The sequence below is a fragment of the Somniosus microcephalus genome, unplaced genomic scaffold, assembly GCF_052327205.1.
Source record: "Somniosus microcephalus isolate GS21.2 unplaced genomic scaffold, FLI_Smic_1.0 unresolved_chr7, whole genome shotgun sequence".
Taxonomy (NCBI): Eukaryota; Metazoa; Chordata; class Chondrichthyes; order Squaliformes; family Somniosidae; genus Somniosus; species Somniosus microcephalus.
In genome coordinates, this window is record NW_028225185.1 from 9,623,776 (window position 1) to 9,639,390 (window position 15,615).

Sequence of the window (15,615 nt, forward strand, 5' to 3'; positions counted from 1 at the left end):
ACTGTCGGAGGGGCAGTACTGAGCGAGCGCCGCACTGTCGGAGGGGCAGTACTGAGGGAGCGCCGCACTGTCGGAGGGGCAGTACTGAGGGAGCGCCGCACTGTCGGAGGGGCAGTACTGTGGGAGCGCCGCACTGTTGGAGGGGCAGTACTGAGGGAGCGCCGCACTGTCGGAGGGTCAGTACTGAGGGAGCGCCGCACTGTGGGAGGGGCAGTACTGAGGGAGCGCCGCACTGTCGGAGGGGCAGTACTGAGGGAGCGCCGCACTGTCGGAGGGGCAGTACTGAGGGAGCGCCGCACTGTCGGTGGGGCAGTACTGAGGGAGCGCCGCACTGTCGGAGGGGCCGTCTTTCGGATGAGATGTTAAACCGAGGCCCCGTCTGCCCTCTCAGGTGGACGTAAAAGATCCCACGGCCACTATTGGAAGAAGAGCAGGGGGGAGTTCTCCCCGGTGTCCTGGGACCAATATTTATCCCTCAACTAGCACCTCAATTACCTGGTCATTTATTTCGCGGCTGCCTGTGGGAGCTTGCTGTGCGCAAATTGGCAGCCGCCTTTCCTACCTAACAACACCTCAAAAAAAGTACTTCGTCGGCTGTAAAGCGCTGAGGTCATGAAGGTTGCTGTAGAAATGCAAGCTCATTCTTTACTTTGTGTTTTCCGCGATGTCCAGGTTTTCCGCGAAGATGGAATCATCTCCGGCTACCGCCACCCAAAGAGCTCCGCCGTGGACTGCCTCCTCAGCACCTTTCAAATGACCAATGAGACGCTTAACATTTGGACCCACTTCCTCCCTACGTGGTATGTGGTTGGTCTAGAGGTGAGGTGCGGAGGGCGGGTGTACAGTGGAGAGGGGAAGGGGAGGGGGCGAATCTGTTTGTTGATGATGTTTTAGACGTGCGTTCCCTCTTACAAAGTATTAACAGTGCAGAAACAGGCCATTGAGCCCAACAAGGCCATGCCGGTGTTTCTGCTCCACTCGAGCCTCCTCCCGTCCTTCTTCATCTCACCCCATCAGCGTAACCCTCTATTCCTTTCCCCCCCGTGTGTTTATCAGGCTTCCCCTTAAATGCATCTGTGCTATTTGCCTCAACCACTCCCTGTGCTCGTGAGTTCCACATTCCCGCCACTCTCTGGGTAAAGAGGTTTCTCCTGAATTCCCAATTGGATTTATTAGTGGCTCTCTTATACTGATGGCCCCTAGTCCTGGTCTCCCCCCACAAGGGAATCAAGGGATATGGGGAGCGGGTGGGAAGGTGGAGTTGAGGTAGAAGATCAGCCACGATCTTATTGAATGGCGGAGCAGGCTCGAGGGGCCGAATGGCCGACTCCTGCTCTTATTTCTTATAAAACATCTTCTCTACGTCTACCCGATCAATCTCCTTCATAATTCTGAAGACTTCTATTCAGCCGCCTTCCATGTAACATGACTGAGATTGATCCCACAGAGTGTCGTTGAGATTAGAGACTAGACCACAGCAGAGTGAACCCCATTGACCTCGCGGCTCCAGAATGGACAACAGATCCCTCACTAGCGCCTTGCATGCCTGCTCCAAGAGGCACGTCAATTGGCCCTCGCCTCACTTATTGACACGCCAGTCGGCTCACGCCTTTTCCTTCTTTCTGGCAGGTACTTCCTCTGGAAGTTTCTAGTCCTCTCGCACGCCGTGGATTTCTACAACGAGGCTTACAACTGGCCACTGTTTGTCTACATGCTCTTCATCTGCCTCTACCCTTTCACCTCCAGCTGTGCCCATACCTTCAGCACCATGTCCGCCCATGCCCGGCACATCTGCTACTTCTTCGACTACGGGGCGCTCAGCCTCTACAGCCTGGGTAGGTAAGAAACGCTCACTCCCACATCAACATAGAAATGTAGAAGATAGGAGCAGGAGGAGGCCATTGGGCCCCTCGAGCCTGTTCCACCATTTAATGAGATCATGGCTGATCATCCAAATTCAGTACCCTGTGAGGTAATAAAACTCACCACGCCCTTGGTTTGAGCATATAAAGCAAGACTTTAATCAACTTGTTTCAGAATATGGAAGTCTAGTTGTATTTCACTAGCTCCTTGTCTCACAAAATGTCCCTGGCAAGCTGGGCCCATGCCCGAGTATTTATACTCCTTGGATGGCGCCACCAGCTGGCCGTCCAGCGTTATTTCATAAGTAGTTTCTTGATGATGAGATTTATAACACCCTGTCCCTGCCTTCTCCCCATATCCCTTGACCCCTTTAGCCTTAAGAAATATATCTAACTCCTTCTTGAATATATTTAATGAATTGGTCTCAACTGCCTTCTGTGGTAGAGAATTCCACAGGTTCCCCACTCTCTGGGTGAAGAAATTCCTCCTCATCTCTGTCCCAAATGGCTTACCCCTTATCCTTAGACTGTGACCCCTGGTTCTGGACTCCCTCGCCATCATGAACATCCTTCCTGCATCTAGTCTGTCCAGTCCTGTTAGAATTTTATAAGTTTCAATGAGATCCCCTCTCATTCTTCTAAACTCGAGCGAATACAAGCCCAATCGATCCAATCTCTCTTCATACGTCATTCCTGCCATCCCAGGTATCAGTCTGGCGAATCTTCGCTGCACTCCCTCCATGGCAAGAACATCCTTCCTCAGATAAGGTGACCAAAACTGCACACAATACTCAAGGTGCAGTCTCACCAAGGCCCTGTACAACTGCAGCAAGACATCCTTGCTCCTGTACTCGAATCCTCTCGCTATGAAGGCCAACAAAGCAGTTAATAACACATACTGCATCCTGGGCTTTATAAATAGAGGTATAGGGTACAAAAGCCAGGAAGTTATGCTAAGCCTTTATAAAACACTCGTTCGGCCCCAGCTGGAGTACTCTGTCCAATTCTGGGCACCACACTTTAGGAAGGGCGTGAAGAGCTTTGGAGAGAGTGCGGAGGAGATTTACTAGAATGGTTCCAGGGATGAGGGATTACAGTTACGTGGATCGACTGGAGAAGCTGGGGTTGTTCTCCTTGGAGCAGAGAAGGCTAAGAGGAGATTTGATAGAGGTGTTCAAAATCATGAGGGGTTTAGACAGCGTAGATAAAGAGAAACTGTTTCCAATGGCTGAAGGGTCGGTAACCAGAGGGCACAGATTGAAGGTGATTGGCAAAAGAACCAGAGGCGATAGGAGGGAAAACTTTTTTACGCAACGAGTGGTTAGGATTTGGAATGCGCTGCCTGATAGGGCGGTGGAGGCAGATTCAATAGTAGCCTTCAAAAGGGAATTGGATAAAGACTTGAAGGTGAAAATATTGCAGGGATCTGGGGAAAGAGCGGTGGGGAGTGGGATTAGATTGCTCTTTGAAATAGCCAGCACAGACTTGATGGGCCGAATGGCCTCCTTCTGTGCTGTATTATTCTATGATACTATCTACTCACTGTCTACCATCGTGTGATCAAGTGGTTAAAAGTGGGGTCATTTCTCTGCGCCACCCCCCACCCCCCCCCCCCCCCACACAGTAGCTCAGTTGAGGGATTGGGGGGGTTGACAACTCTGGTTGGAGGTTTTTCATCACATGATCTCCAACTGCCCCGCCTCCACCACCCCCCCGCCCCCGGCTCTCCCACCATTGGTCGCCCAAAATGTCCAGTCGGAAAGCAAACAGATTCTTCATTAATCCGATTGACCGCGAAGAATCATCCAATCAGGCAGGCTTTCGCTCCCCGTCTCCAATACAAATAAACACAAAGGGAGAAAAATTCGGTTGCTTTGCGCCTTCCGTTAGCTAACGGGGCGCAAAGCATCTAGCGTCCGGGCGCACTGTCGCCAACGCCTCCACGAAATTCAGCGGGAGGTTAGCGGCGGCACTAACCGTTAGCGCCCCGTGGTGCTACACTGCCAGCGATGACGTCATCGCCATGCGCAGCGTCTCCCCTCGCGCCCAGACCGTGATCTTTGGGAGCGCCCCTGACTTACCGCCGGACTCTATGTCACGGGGGCCTACCTGCGGCCGGGGCGGCGCTAATTAAAGGCGCGGTACCGGGCGGCCATTTTTTGTTGCTGGCCCGGCTGCCAGCACCTGCCTGCGCTCCCCCTCCCCGTCCTCCTTACCCGCCTCCCCCCTCGGAGTACCGGCCACGCTCCGTCAGCCCGGCACTTCTCTTGAGTGCCGGGAGCTCTTTTGCCGGCACTGCCGATCCCCGGCCCAGCTGGGCCCCGGCTCGCACTGCGCAAGGCCCCTCCCCTTTAAGAAGGGGAGGAAGGCCTGCAGTACCACGGCGCGACGTGCCGCAGCGCCGCGATATTCCCTCGCAGCGCAATAAGAGGGAGGCGGAGCGCTTTCAGTAGCACCCCGCTTCCCTCTTGGGGCACAACCACTCAATTTCAGTTGTGGGGGCGCTAAAAGTAGCGTCCTGATGAAGTTAACACCCCAAAGGGGTAGAGACTCAATTTTTCGCCCAAACTGTTCAATAAAAATGGAAAGAAAACGCCATTTTTTGTAATGCCCCCTATGATTTTTCTCCAGGGTTGCTTGTAGCAGTGTCCTAGAGATTAATCTTCATTCCCTGGAGACTCCAGGCCCAACTCTGGAGCGTTGACGACCCTAGGCTCAGAGGGTAAGTCCACTCTCCACTGTGCTACTGAGTTATCTGGAAGGACCAGGGAGTTCCAAGGTCTGTTTCCCGGCCCACGCTGATCTGTTGCTCGCTGCCCTACTTTGGCTCCAAGTCCAGCAACACCTCCACTTTGAAATCCCCCCATCCTTTGTTTTCAAATCCCTCAATGGTCTCGCCCCCCCACCAGCCCCCCCCCCCCACCCTATCTCTCTAACCTCCTCCTGCAACCCTCCCAGATCTCGGCGCTCCTCTAATTCCGGCCTCTTGCGCTTCCCTGATTTCCATCGCTCCACCATTGGCGGGCCGTGCCTTCAGCTGTCTAGGCCCTAAGCTCCAGAACTCCCTCCTTAAACCTCTCCGCCTCTCTCTCTCCTCTTTTAAGACGCTCATTGAAACATATCAGATTCTGAGGGGGATTGAGAGGATAGATGCTGAGAGGCTGTTTCCCCCTGGCTGGAGAGTCTAGAACCAGGGGTCACAGTCTCAGGATAAGGGGTCGGCCATTTAGGACCGAGATGAGGAATTTCTTCACACAGAGAGTTGTGAATCTTTGGAATTCTCTAGCCCAGAGGGCTGTTGATGCTGAATATTTAGTATATTCAAGGCTGATATCGCTAAATTTTTGGACTCTCGGGGAATCGAGGGATATGGGGATCGGGCGGGAAAGTGGAGTTGAGGTCGAAGATCAGCCATGATCGTATTGAATGGCGGAGCGGGCTCGAGGGGCCAAATGGCCGACTCCTGCTCCTATTTCTTGTGTTCTTATGCCAAACCTACCTCTTTGACAACCTGTCCTAATAGAGCCTTTACAATTTAGCTGCATCAGTGCGATCTCCGGGAGATTGAGATCACGCAGTTCCTGGCATTTAAAAAAAAACAGAGGGGAGGGGGTAGTCCCTACCAGCTGCTCTGTGTGGCTTTCTGAGTCAAACAGGCCTGACTGGGAGAGAGATAGACAGAGGCATTGTCTCCGGGAATAAAGGCTCAATTCACAGCCCTGTTATTGAGCGCAGTGCTGCATCCATTTACAGCGTACAAACTGCCCTTGTTTTCCACTATGTAAGCCTCACAGGGATGCTTTTTAAGTAGATATCGCGCACTGAATGGCCGAAAAGTTAAACCGAAGGGAACATTTCGGCAAGAGTGCCGTGTCCTTTTTAACTTCCTTACAGAGGGAGAGAATCGAACTCGAATCCACAGAGCACAGACATTGCGGCGGTACACGGTCACACTGCCTGCATTCAAAGTTTATTAATGCTGAATGTTCCCCTGGGTTTCTGCGCAGTCAGCGACCAGCGATGATGTAGGGGATTAAAATTAATTTAATCGTGGTACCAACCCCCACACTACTTCTTCTTAGGCAGTCCCTCGGAACCGAGGATGACTTGCTTCCACACTAAAAATGAGTTTGCAGGTGACTGATGAGCCCAGTGCGGGACCTGCAGTCTCTGTCACAGGTGGGGCAGACGGTGGTTGAAGGGGGCGGGTGGGTGGGGTGCTTGGGTTGATGTACACTCCTTCTGCTGTTTGCGCTTGGCTTCCGCTTGCTCCCGGCGAAGAGACTCGAGGTGTTCGGCGCCTTCCCGGAAGCTTCTCCTTCACTTGGTGCAGTCTTGGGGCCAGGGATTCCCAGGTGTCGGTGGGGATGTTGCACTTTTTCAAGGAGGCTTTGAGGGTGTCCTTGAAGTGTTTCCTCTGCCCACCTGGGGCTCTCTTGCCGTGTCGGAGCTCCGAGTAGAGCACTTGTTTTGGGAGTCTCGTATCGGGCATGCGGACAATGTGACCCATCCATCGGAGCTGATTGAGCGTGGTCAAAGCTTCGATGCTGGGGATGTTGGCCTGAGCAAGAACACTGACGTTGGTGCGCCTATCCTGCCAATGGATTTGCAGGATCTTGCGGAGGCAGCGTTGGTGGTACCTTTCCAGTGCTTTGAGGTGCCTGCTGTACATGGTCCATGTCTCTGAGGCATACAGCAGGGCGCGTATCACTGCTGCCCTGTAGACCATGAGCTTAGTGCCGGGTTTGAGGTCCTGGTCTTCAAACACTCTCTTCCTCAGGCGACCGAAGGCTGCACTGGCACACTGAAGGCGGTGTTGGACTTCGTCGTCGACGTCTGCCCTTGTTGACGGTAGGCTCAGGAGGTATGGAAAGTGGTCCACATTGTCCAAGGCCTTGTCGTTGATTTTGATAATCGGGGGCAGCACTGTGTGGCGGGGGCAGGTTGGCAGAGGACCTTTGTCTTACGGATGTGTAGTGTAAGGTCTATGCTCTCGTACGCTTCGGAGAAGGTGTTGACGATGGTTTGGCATTCGACCTCAGAGTCGCAATGCGACCCCCACACACACAGAGCAGGAAAGGCCCAGGCTCCGTCCCCGGCCTGTGCTGAGTTAGCTGATCGCATTTTATAAAGCATTTTATCACAAAGCCAGTGGAGGGCCTTTTCGTACCCCCACCAACCGTGCTGTAACTCGACACGCTCCCTTGTTTCTCCGTTGCAGGATGTGCGGTCACCTACAGGGCCTATGTCATGCCTGACCGCTGGATTAACAGCACTCTACATTCCTGCTTTATCCCCGTGGCAGTCTTCAACACCGTGGTTTGCACAACCCTCGCCTGTTACTCCAGGTAGGCCCGGTTACCATGGCGATGCGGCTGAACGTCAGACTTGAGCTTTTCAGACACTCTTTTGGTGTCGGCGGTGAGCTTGTCAGCAACTTTACTCTCCAAATCGCGACCCTGCACTTGTCAAAATATGTGTTCAACTTCAAACTCCTGCACGGGATATAAAGGTCTCCAGGCCTGAGAGACACCTGAACAAGGCCCAAGGGTCAGGAAAGACACCCGAACCAGGCCTCAAGGCCTGAGAAACAACTAAACAAGGCCTCAGGGCCTAAGAGACACCTGAACAAGGCCCAAGGGTCAGGAGAGACACCCGAACCGGGCCTCAGGGTCTGAGAAACACCTAAACAAGGCCTCAGGGCCTGAGAGACACCTGAACAAGGCCCCAAGGGTCAGGAGAGACACCCGAACCAGGCCTCATAGAGCCAAAACGGCACAGAAGGAGGCCATTCGGCCCATCGAGTCCGTGCCGGCTCTCTGTAGAGCAATCCAGTCAGTCCCATTCCCCTGCTCTATCCCCTGTAGCCCTGCAAGTTTATTTCCCTCAAGTGCCTATCCAGTCTCCCCTTGAAAACATCGAGTGTCTCCGCTTCCACCACTTCCGTCGCCAGCGAGTTCCAGGTCCTCACCACTCGCTGCGTAAAAAAGTTTTCCTGCACATCCCCCCCCGTATCACTTGCCCAAAACCTTAAATCTGTGTCCCCCAGTCCTTGTACCATCAGCTAGTGGGAACAGCCTTTCCCCGTCTAGCCTATCCAAACCCGTCATAATCTTGTACACCTCGATCAAATCACCCCTCAACCTCCTTTGCTCTAATGAAAACAAATCCAGCTTCTCCAACCTGTCCTTGTAGCTAAGATCCCCCATCCCCGGAACCATTCTGGTAAATCTCCTCTGCACCCTCTCAAGTGCCTTCACATCCTTCCTAAAGTGTGGTGACCAGAACTGGACCCAATACTCCAGTTGTGGCCTAACCAGCATTTTATAAAGGTTCAGCAGAACTTCTCTACTTTTGTACTCAATACCTCTATTTATGAAGCCCAAGATCCCATATGCTTTACTACCCACTCTCTCAATATGTCCTGCCACCTTCAGGGACCTATGCACATTAACTCCCAGGTCCCTCTGTCCCGGCACACTCTTTAAAACTGTGCCATTAAGTGTATATTGCCTTTCCCTGTCCCTTCTGCCAAAATACATCACCTCACACTTCTCTGTATTAAATTCCATCTGCCAATTGACAGCTACCTGAACAAGGCCCCAGGGTCAGAAGAGTCACCTAAACAAGGCCCCAGGGTCAGGAGAGGCACCAGGACAAGGCCCCAGGGTCAGGAGAGACACCAGGACAAAGCCCCAGGGTCGGGATAGACACCAGGACAAGGCCCCAGGGCTGGGAGAGGCACCTGAACAAGGCCCCAGGGCTGGGAGAGACACCTCAACAAGGCCCCAGGGTCAGGAGAGACACCAGGAAAAGGGCCCAGGGCTGGAAGACACACCACGACAAGGCCCCAGGTTCGGGAGAGACACCTGAACAAGGCCCCAGGGCTGGGAGAGACACCTGAACAAGGCCCCAGGGCTGGGAGACACACCAGGACAAGGCCCCAGTGTCAGGAGAGACACCTGAACCAGGCCCCAGGGCTGGGAGAGACACCTGAACAAGGCCACAGGGCTGGGAGAGACACCAGGACAAGGCCCCAGGGCTGGGAGAGGCACCTGAACAAGGCCCCAGGGCTGGGAGAGACACCAGGGCCAGGCCCCAGGGCTGGGAGAGGCACCTGAACAAGGCCACAGGGCTGGGAGAGACACCAGGAAAAGGCCCCAGGGCTGGGAGAGGCACCTGAACAAGGCCCCAGGGCTGGGAGAGACACCAGGATAAGGCCCCAGGGCGGGGAGAGGCACTTGAACAAGGCCCCAGGGTCGGGAGAGACACCTGAACTAGGCCCCAGGGTCGGGAGAGACACCCGAACAAGGCCCCAGGGCCGGGAAATACACCAGGACAAGGCTCCAGGGTCGGGAGAGACACCTGAACAAGGCCCCAGGGCTGGGAGAGACAGCAGGACAAGGCCCGAGGGCCAGGAGAGACACCACATGGCCCCAGGGGTGGGAGAGACACCTGAACAAGGCCCCAGGGCTGGGAGAGACACCAGGACAAGGCCCCAGGGCCAGGAGAGACACCACATGGCCCCAGGGCCGGGAGAAACACCTGAACAAGGCCCCAGGGTCAGGAGAGACACCTGAACAAGGCCCCAAGGGTCAGGAGAGACACCGGAACCAGGCCTCAGGGCCAGAGAGACAGCAGAGCAAGGCCTCCGGGCTGGGATATTCATAGAGCCAAAACGGCATAGAAGGAGGCCATTCAGCCCATCGAGTCTGTGCAGGCTCTCTGTAGAGCGATCCAGTCAGTCCCATTCCCCCGCTCTATCCCCGTAGCCCTGCAAGTTTATTTCCCTCAAGTGCCTATCCAGTCTCCCCTTGAAAACATTGAGTGTCTCCGCTTCCACCACTTCCGTCGCCAGCGAGTTCCAGGTCCTCACCACTCACTGCGTAAAAAAGTTTTTCCGCACATCCCCCCGTATCTCTTGCCCAAAACCTTAAATCTGTGTCCCCTAGTCCTTGTACCATCAACTAGTGGGAACAGCCTTTCCCCGTCTAGCTTATCCAAACCCGTCATAATCTTGTACACCTCGATCAAATCACCCCTCAACCTCCTTTGCTCTAATGAAAACAAATTCAGCTTCTCCAACCTGTCCTTGTAGCTAAGATCCCCCATCCCCAGAACCATTCTGGTAAATCTCCTCTGCACCCTCTCAAGGGCCTGCACATCCTTCCTAAAGTGTGGTGACCAGAACTGGACGCAGTATTCCAGCTGTGGCCTAACCAGCGCTTTATTAAGGTTCAGCATCACTTCTCTACTTTTGTACTCAATACCTCTATTTATGAAGCCCAAGATCCCCATATGCTTTTGTAATGAAATCTGTATTCGTTCTTGCCTGTATTCGTTTTGCACTCATGTATATTACCCTCCCCCACACGGTGTATAGTTTCACTTCCTCTTTCCTGACTAACCTGGAAGGTTCCAGGTCTTGGCTCTTGGTTCCGCCCCTGACTTCTCTTACATAAAGATCCCAGGATCTGTATGACTCATTCCTGCGAGCCAGTCAGTGTGTTGAGATGTTAGCTCTGATCTTAGTGATTAAAAGCCAACTTGTTAAAGTCTATAACTTCTAGTTTTGTGGTTATTGAAGGCACATCAGCTTTGCTACCCACTCTCTCAATATGTCCTGCCACCTTCAGGGACCTATGCACATTAACTCCCAGGTCCCTCTGTCCCGGCACACTCTTTAAAACTGTGCCATTAAGTGTATATTGCCTCTCCCTATTCCTTCTGCCAAAATACATCACCTCACACTTCTCTGTATTAAATTCCATCTGCCACTTGACAGCTACCTGAACAAGGCCCCAGGGTTGGAAGAGTCACCTAAATCAAGGCCCCAGGGTAAGGAGAGACACCTGAACCAGGCCTCAGGGCTGGGAGAGACACCAGGACAAGGCCACAGGGTCGGGAGAGACACCAGGACAAAGCCCCAGGGTTGGGGGAGAAACCAGGACAAGGCCCCAGGGCTGGGAGAGACACCATGACAAGGCCCCAGGGTCAGGAGAGGCACCTGAACAAGGCCCCAGGGCTGGAAGAGACACCAGGACAAGGCCCCAGGGCCGGGAAATACACCAGGACAAGGCTCCAGGGTTGGGAAAGACATCAGGACAAGGCCCCAGGGTCAGGAGAGACACCTGAACAAGGCCCCAGGGCTGGGAGAGGCACCTGAACAAGGCCCCAGGGCCGGGAGAGACACCAGGACAAGGCCCCAGGGCTGGGAGACACACCAGGACAAGGCCCCAGGGCTGGGAGAGACACCTGAACAAGGCCCCAGGGCCGGGAGAGACACCAGGACAAGGCCCCAGGGCTGGGAGACACACCAGGACAAGGCCCCAGGGCCGGGAGAGACACCAGGACAAGGCCCCAGGGCTGGGAGACACACCAGGACAAGGCCCCAGGGCCGGGAGAGACACCAGGACAAGGCCCCAGGGCTGGGAGACACACCAGGACAAGGCCCCAGGGTCAGGAGAGACACCTGAACAAGGCCCCAGGGCTGGGAGAGGCACCTGAACAAGGCCCCAGGGCTGGGAGGCACACCAGGACAAGGCCCCATGGTCAGGAGAGACACCTGAACCAGGCCCCAGGGCCAGGAGAGACACCAGGACAAGGCCCCAGGGCTGGGAGAGACACCTGAACAAGGCCCCAGGGTCAGGAGAGACACCAGGACAAGGCCCCAGGGCTGGGAGACACACCAGGACAAGGCCCCAGGGTCAGGAGAGACACCAGGACAAGGCCCCAGGGCTGGGAGACACACCAGGACAAGGCCCCAGGGTCAGGAGAGACACCAGGACAAGGCCCCAGGGTCAGGAGAGACGCCAGGACAAGGCCCCAGGGCTGGGAGAGACACCTGAACAAGGCCCCAGGGTCAGGAGAGACACCAGGACAAGGCCCCAGGGCTGGGAGACACACCAGGACAAGGCCCCAGGGTCAGGAGAGACACCAGGACAAGGCCCCAGGGCTGGGAGAGACACCTGAACAAGGCCCCAGGGTCAGGAGAGACACCAGGACAAGGCCCCAGGGCCGGGAGAGACACCTGAACAAGGCCCCAGGGTCAGGAGAGACACCAGGACAAGGCCCCAGGGCTGGGAGAGACACCTGAACAAGGGCCCAGGGTCAGGAGAGACACCAGGACAAGGCCCCAGGGCTGGGAGACACACCAGGACAAGGCCCCAGGTTCGGAAGAGACACCTGAACCAGGCCCCAGGGCCAGGAGAGACACCAGGACAAGGCCCCAGGTTCGGAAGAGACACCTGAACCAGGCCCCAGGGCTGGGAGAGACACCTGAACAAGGCCCCAGGGTCAGGAGAGACACCTGAACAAGGCCCCAGGGTCGGGAGAGACACCTGAACAAGGCCCCAGGGCCAGGAGAGACACCTGAACTAGGCCCCAGGGTCGGGAGATGGGCCTAGATAAGATACTTGTAACATCCCAACCCTGCTCTGGTGAGACCCCTGGACTTGATTCTGCAGCCGCGAGGCTGGCTTGGAGCTGGGCCGTGCCGGGAGGTTGGTACTGCTCTGCCCTCCTGAACCGGAAGCAGCAACACAGAAGTACAAGAAAGAAATACTGAGCTCGGAGAAGGGGAGGGAGTGAAAAGAAAGTGTTCCGATTACAATTCCAGCTTTGTTAGTGGGCATTGAGTTAAAGCCCATCGATTGCCAGACAGCATGCTCCCTAAGCTCCCTCATCCCCACCTGTTCTACAAACGTTCAAGGTGTGTCTCCTGTCCATAGATTTGAGTATCTTGCCTCAGAGAATGCAAGTAGATCAGTTTTGTGTCTGCTGCAACTTTTAGTTCCACTGTGCAGACCCACCCCTGCTAATGGTGTTAGAGTCAGTTACCTGTTTTGCACATATCATATCCCTGAGGGACAGAACTGGAATCGTCCAGTTCACTTTTAAACCTCCTATTTTTAATTTTTGAAGTAAAATATCCTGTCTGTTACAGTGGTAGGACTCCCCCTGCTCTTCTCCCAATAGTGGCCTTGGGAGCTTTTACGTCCACCTGAGAGGGCAGACGGGGCCTCAGTTTAATGTCTCATCCGAAAGACGGCCCCTCCGACAGTGCGGCGCTCCCTCAGTACTGCCCCTCCGACAGTGCGGCGCTCCCTCAGTACTGCCCCTCCGACAGTGCGGCGCTCCCTCAGTACTGTCCCTCCGACAGTGCGGCGCTCCCTCAGTGCTGCCCCTCCGACAGTGCGGCGCTCCCTCAGTACTGTCCCTCCGACAGTGCAGCGCTCCCTCAGTACCGCCCCTCCGACAGTGCGGCGCTCCCTCAGTACCGCCCCTCCGACAGTGTGGCACTCCCTCAGTACTGTCCCTCCGACAGTGCGGCGCTCCCTCAGTACTGACCCTCCGACAGTGCGGCGCTCCCTCAGTACTGCCCCTCCGACAGTGCGGCGCTCCCTCAGTACTGCCCCTCCGACAGTGCGGCGCACCCTCAGTACTGCTCCTCCGACAGTGCGGCGCTCCCTCAACACTGCCCCTCCGACAGTGCGGCGCTCTCTCCGTACTGCCCCTCCGACAGTGCAGCGCTCCCTCAGTACTGCCCCTCCGACAGTGCGGCGCTCCCTCAGTACCGCCCCTCCGACAGTGCGGCGCTCCCTCAGTACTGCCCCTCCGACAGTGCGGCGTTCTCTCAGTACTGCCCTTCCGACAGTGCGGCGCTCCCTCAGTACTGCCCCTCCGACAGTGCGGCGCTCCCTCAGTACTGCCCCTCCGACAGTGCGGCGCTCCCTCAGTACTGCCCCTCCGACAGTGCGGCGCTCCCTCAGTACTGCCCCTCCGACAGTGCGGCGCTCCCTCAGTACTGCCTCTCCGACAGTGCAGCCCTCCCTCAGTACTGCCTCTCTGACAGTGCGGCACTCCCTCAGTACTGCTCCTCCGACAGTGCGGCGCTCCCTCAACACTGCCCCTCCGACAGTGCGGCGCTCTCTCAGTACTGCCCCTCCGACAGTGCAGCGCTCCCTCAGTACTGCCCCTCCGACAGTGCGGCGCTCCCTCAGTACCGCCCCTCCGACAGTGCGGCGCTCCCTCAGTACTGCCACTCCGACAGTGCGGCGTTCTCTCAGTACTGCCCTTCTGATGGTGCGGCGCTCCCTCAGTACTGCCCCTCCGACAGTGCGGCGCTCCCTCAGTACTGCACTGGGAGTGTCAGCCTAGATTATGGTCTCTAGTCTCTGGAGTGAGGCTTGAACCCACGACTTTCTGAGTCAGAGGCGCGAGTGCTGCCCACTGAGCCACGGCTGACACAAAGAGTAATGACCCCACAAGGTTCCTTGTTAAAGTCTTTCTGGCTGTTTTATCTGTCACCAGGTTCCTGGAGATTGAACAACCCAAGCTGAGTAAAGCACTGAGGATCACGGCCTTCACCTATCCCTTCTTGTTTGACAACATCCCACTCTTCTACAGGGTAAGAGAACAACTAACTAGCTAATGGAGATAGGCAGTTGCTCACAGTACACAGCGGGTAAAAGGGAACGATTCACTCCCGTCTGGTACTGTAAGGGTCATGTGTGTGCCTCAGTCTCATCTCCTGTACACGCACAGTACACAGCAGGTAAAAGGGAATGATTCACTCCCGTCTGGTACTGTAAGGGTCGTGTGTGTGTCTCAGTCTCATCTCCTGTACACGCACAGTACACAGCAGGTAAAAGGGAATGATTCACTCCCGTCTGGTACTGTAAGGGTCGTGTGTGTGTGTCTCAGTCTCGGCTCCTGTACACATACAGTACACACCGGGTAAAAGGGAACGATTCACTCCTGCCTGGTACTGAACGGCTCATGTATGTCTCAGTGTCAGCTCTTGTACATGTACAGCACACAGCGGGTTGCTGGGCAAATTAACAAACAGAGTTGTTTGGGGAAAAAACTGCAGTTTCTCTGCAATTCAGGCTGAGACGAGCAAAACTGAGCCGCAACAGCGCCACCACTGGCGGAAGGGTGTAAGTGCAGTGTGACATATTTACATTGACATTTCCTTTTATGAATGTGGACAGAGAAACTTATAATGGAGGAAACTAACACAATTGGGTGATCGCAAATCTGACAACCGCAAGTGAGGTTTCGTAGGCAGGAGGTAAACACTGAGGCAGGATTTGTAATCTTTGGCAAGGACAGATGAACGAGTTAGTCCTCCCGGAGAGCGCGGGAGCTTTGGGGCATAAGGATGCTCAGCCCTCTCCCTTTCCCCTCTCTCTGCAGCTGTTACTCTGTTGGGGTGAAGACTGCAGCCACAATGACGCCATCCCCACTCACTACCACCACCTGATATTTGCCTTCCTCACCTGCTTCCTGTTTGCCTCGCACCTCCCGGAACGTTTGGCTCCCGGCTGCTTCGATTACATCGGTGAGTTTCCGTGTTGGGGGGAGTGGAAGGGGAACGGGGATTGTGGCGGGGTGTGACATAATAAAACTCACTACAAACTTGGTTTGAGCATAAAGCAAGGCTTTAATCAATTTGTTTCAGAACATGGAGGTCTAGTTGTACTTCACTAGTTCCTGTCTTACAAAGTGTCCCTGGCAAGCTGGGCCCACGCCCAAGTATTTATACTCCTTGGACGGCGCCACCAGCTGGCCGTCCAGCGTTATTTCACAAGTAGTTTCTTGATGAATGATGAGATTTATAACATTGTGTATTTAACCTCAACCGCTCTGCACCCCGGCTAGAAATGTAATTGGCCGCTTGTCCAACATTCACTCTAATTGATGTATCAGAGCTGCCCTTTGACCTCTGTGTCTCAGATTCCCCATCCAG

The 15,615-nt window shown here is 55.1% G+C and overlaps 1 protein-coding gene across 2 annotated transcripts in view; it reads left to right on the forward strand.

Moving 5' to 3' along the window:
* paqr6 (progestin and adipoQ receptor family member VI) overlaps positions 1-15,615 on the forward strand; it is a 36,945-nt gene that overhangs the window by 12,054 nt on the left and 9,276 nt on the right. For both annotated transcript variants that reach the window (XM_085978584.1, XM_085978585.1), the window contains 5 exons: positions 673-800; positions 1,630-1,835; positions 7,084-7,210; positions 14,175-14,271; positions 15,063-15,207. In XM_085978584.1, coding sequence (XP_085834710.1) covers positions 673-800; positions 1,630-1,835; positions 7,084-7,210; positions 14,175-14,271; positions 15,063-15,207 — 703 coding nt within the window. The remainder of the gene's footprint in view (positions 1-672; positions 801-1,629; positions 1,836-7,083; positions 7,211-14,174; positions 14,272-15,062; positions 15,208-15,615) is intronic.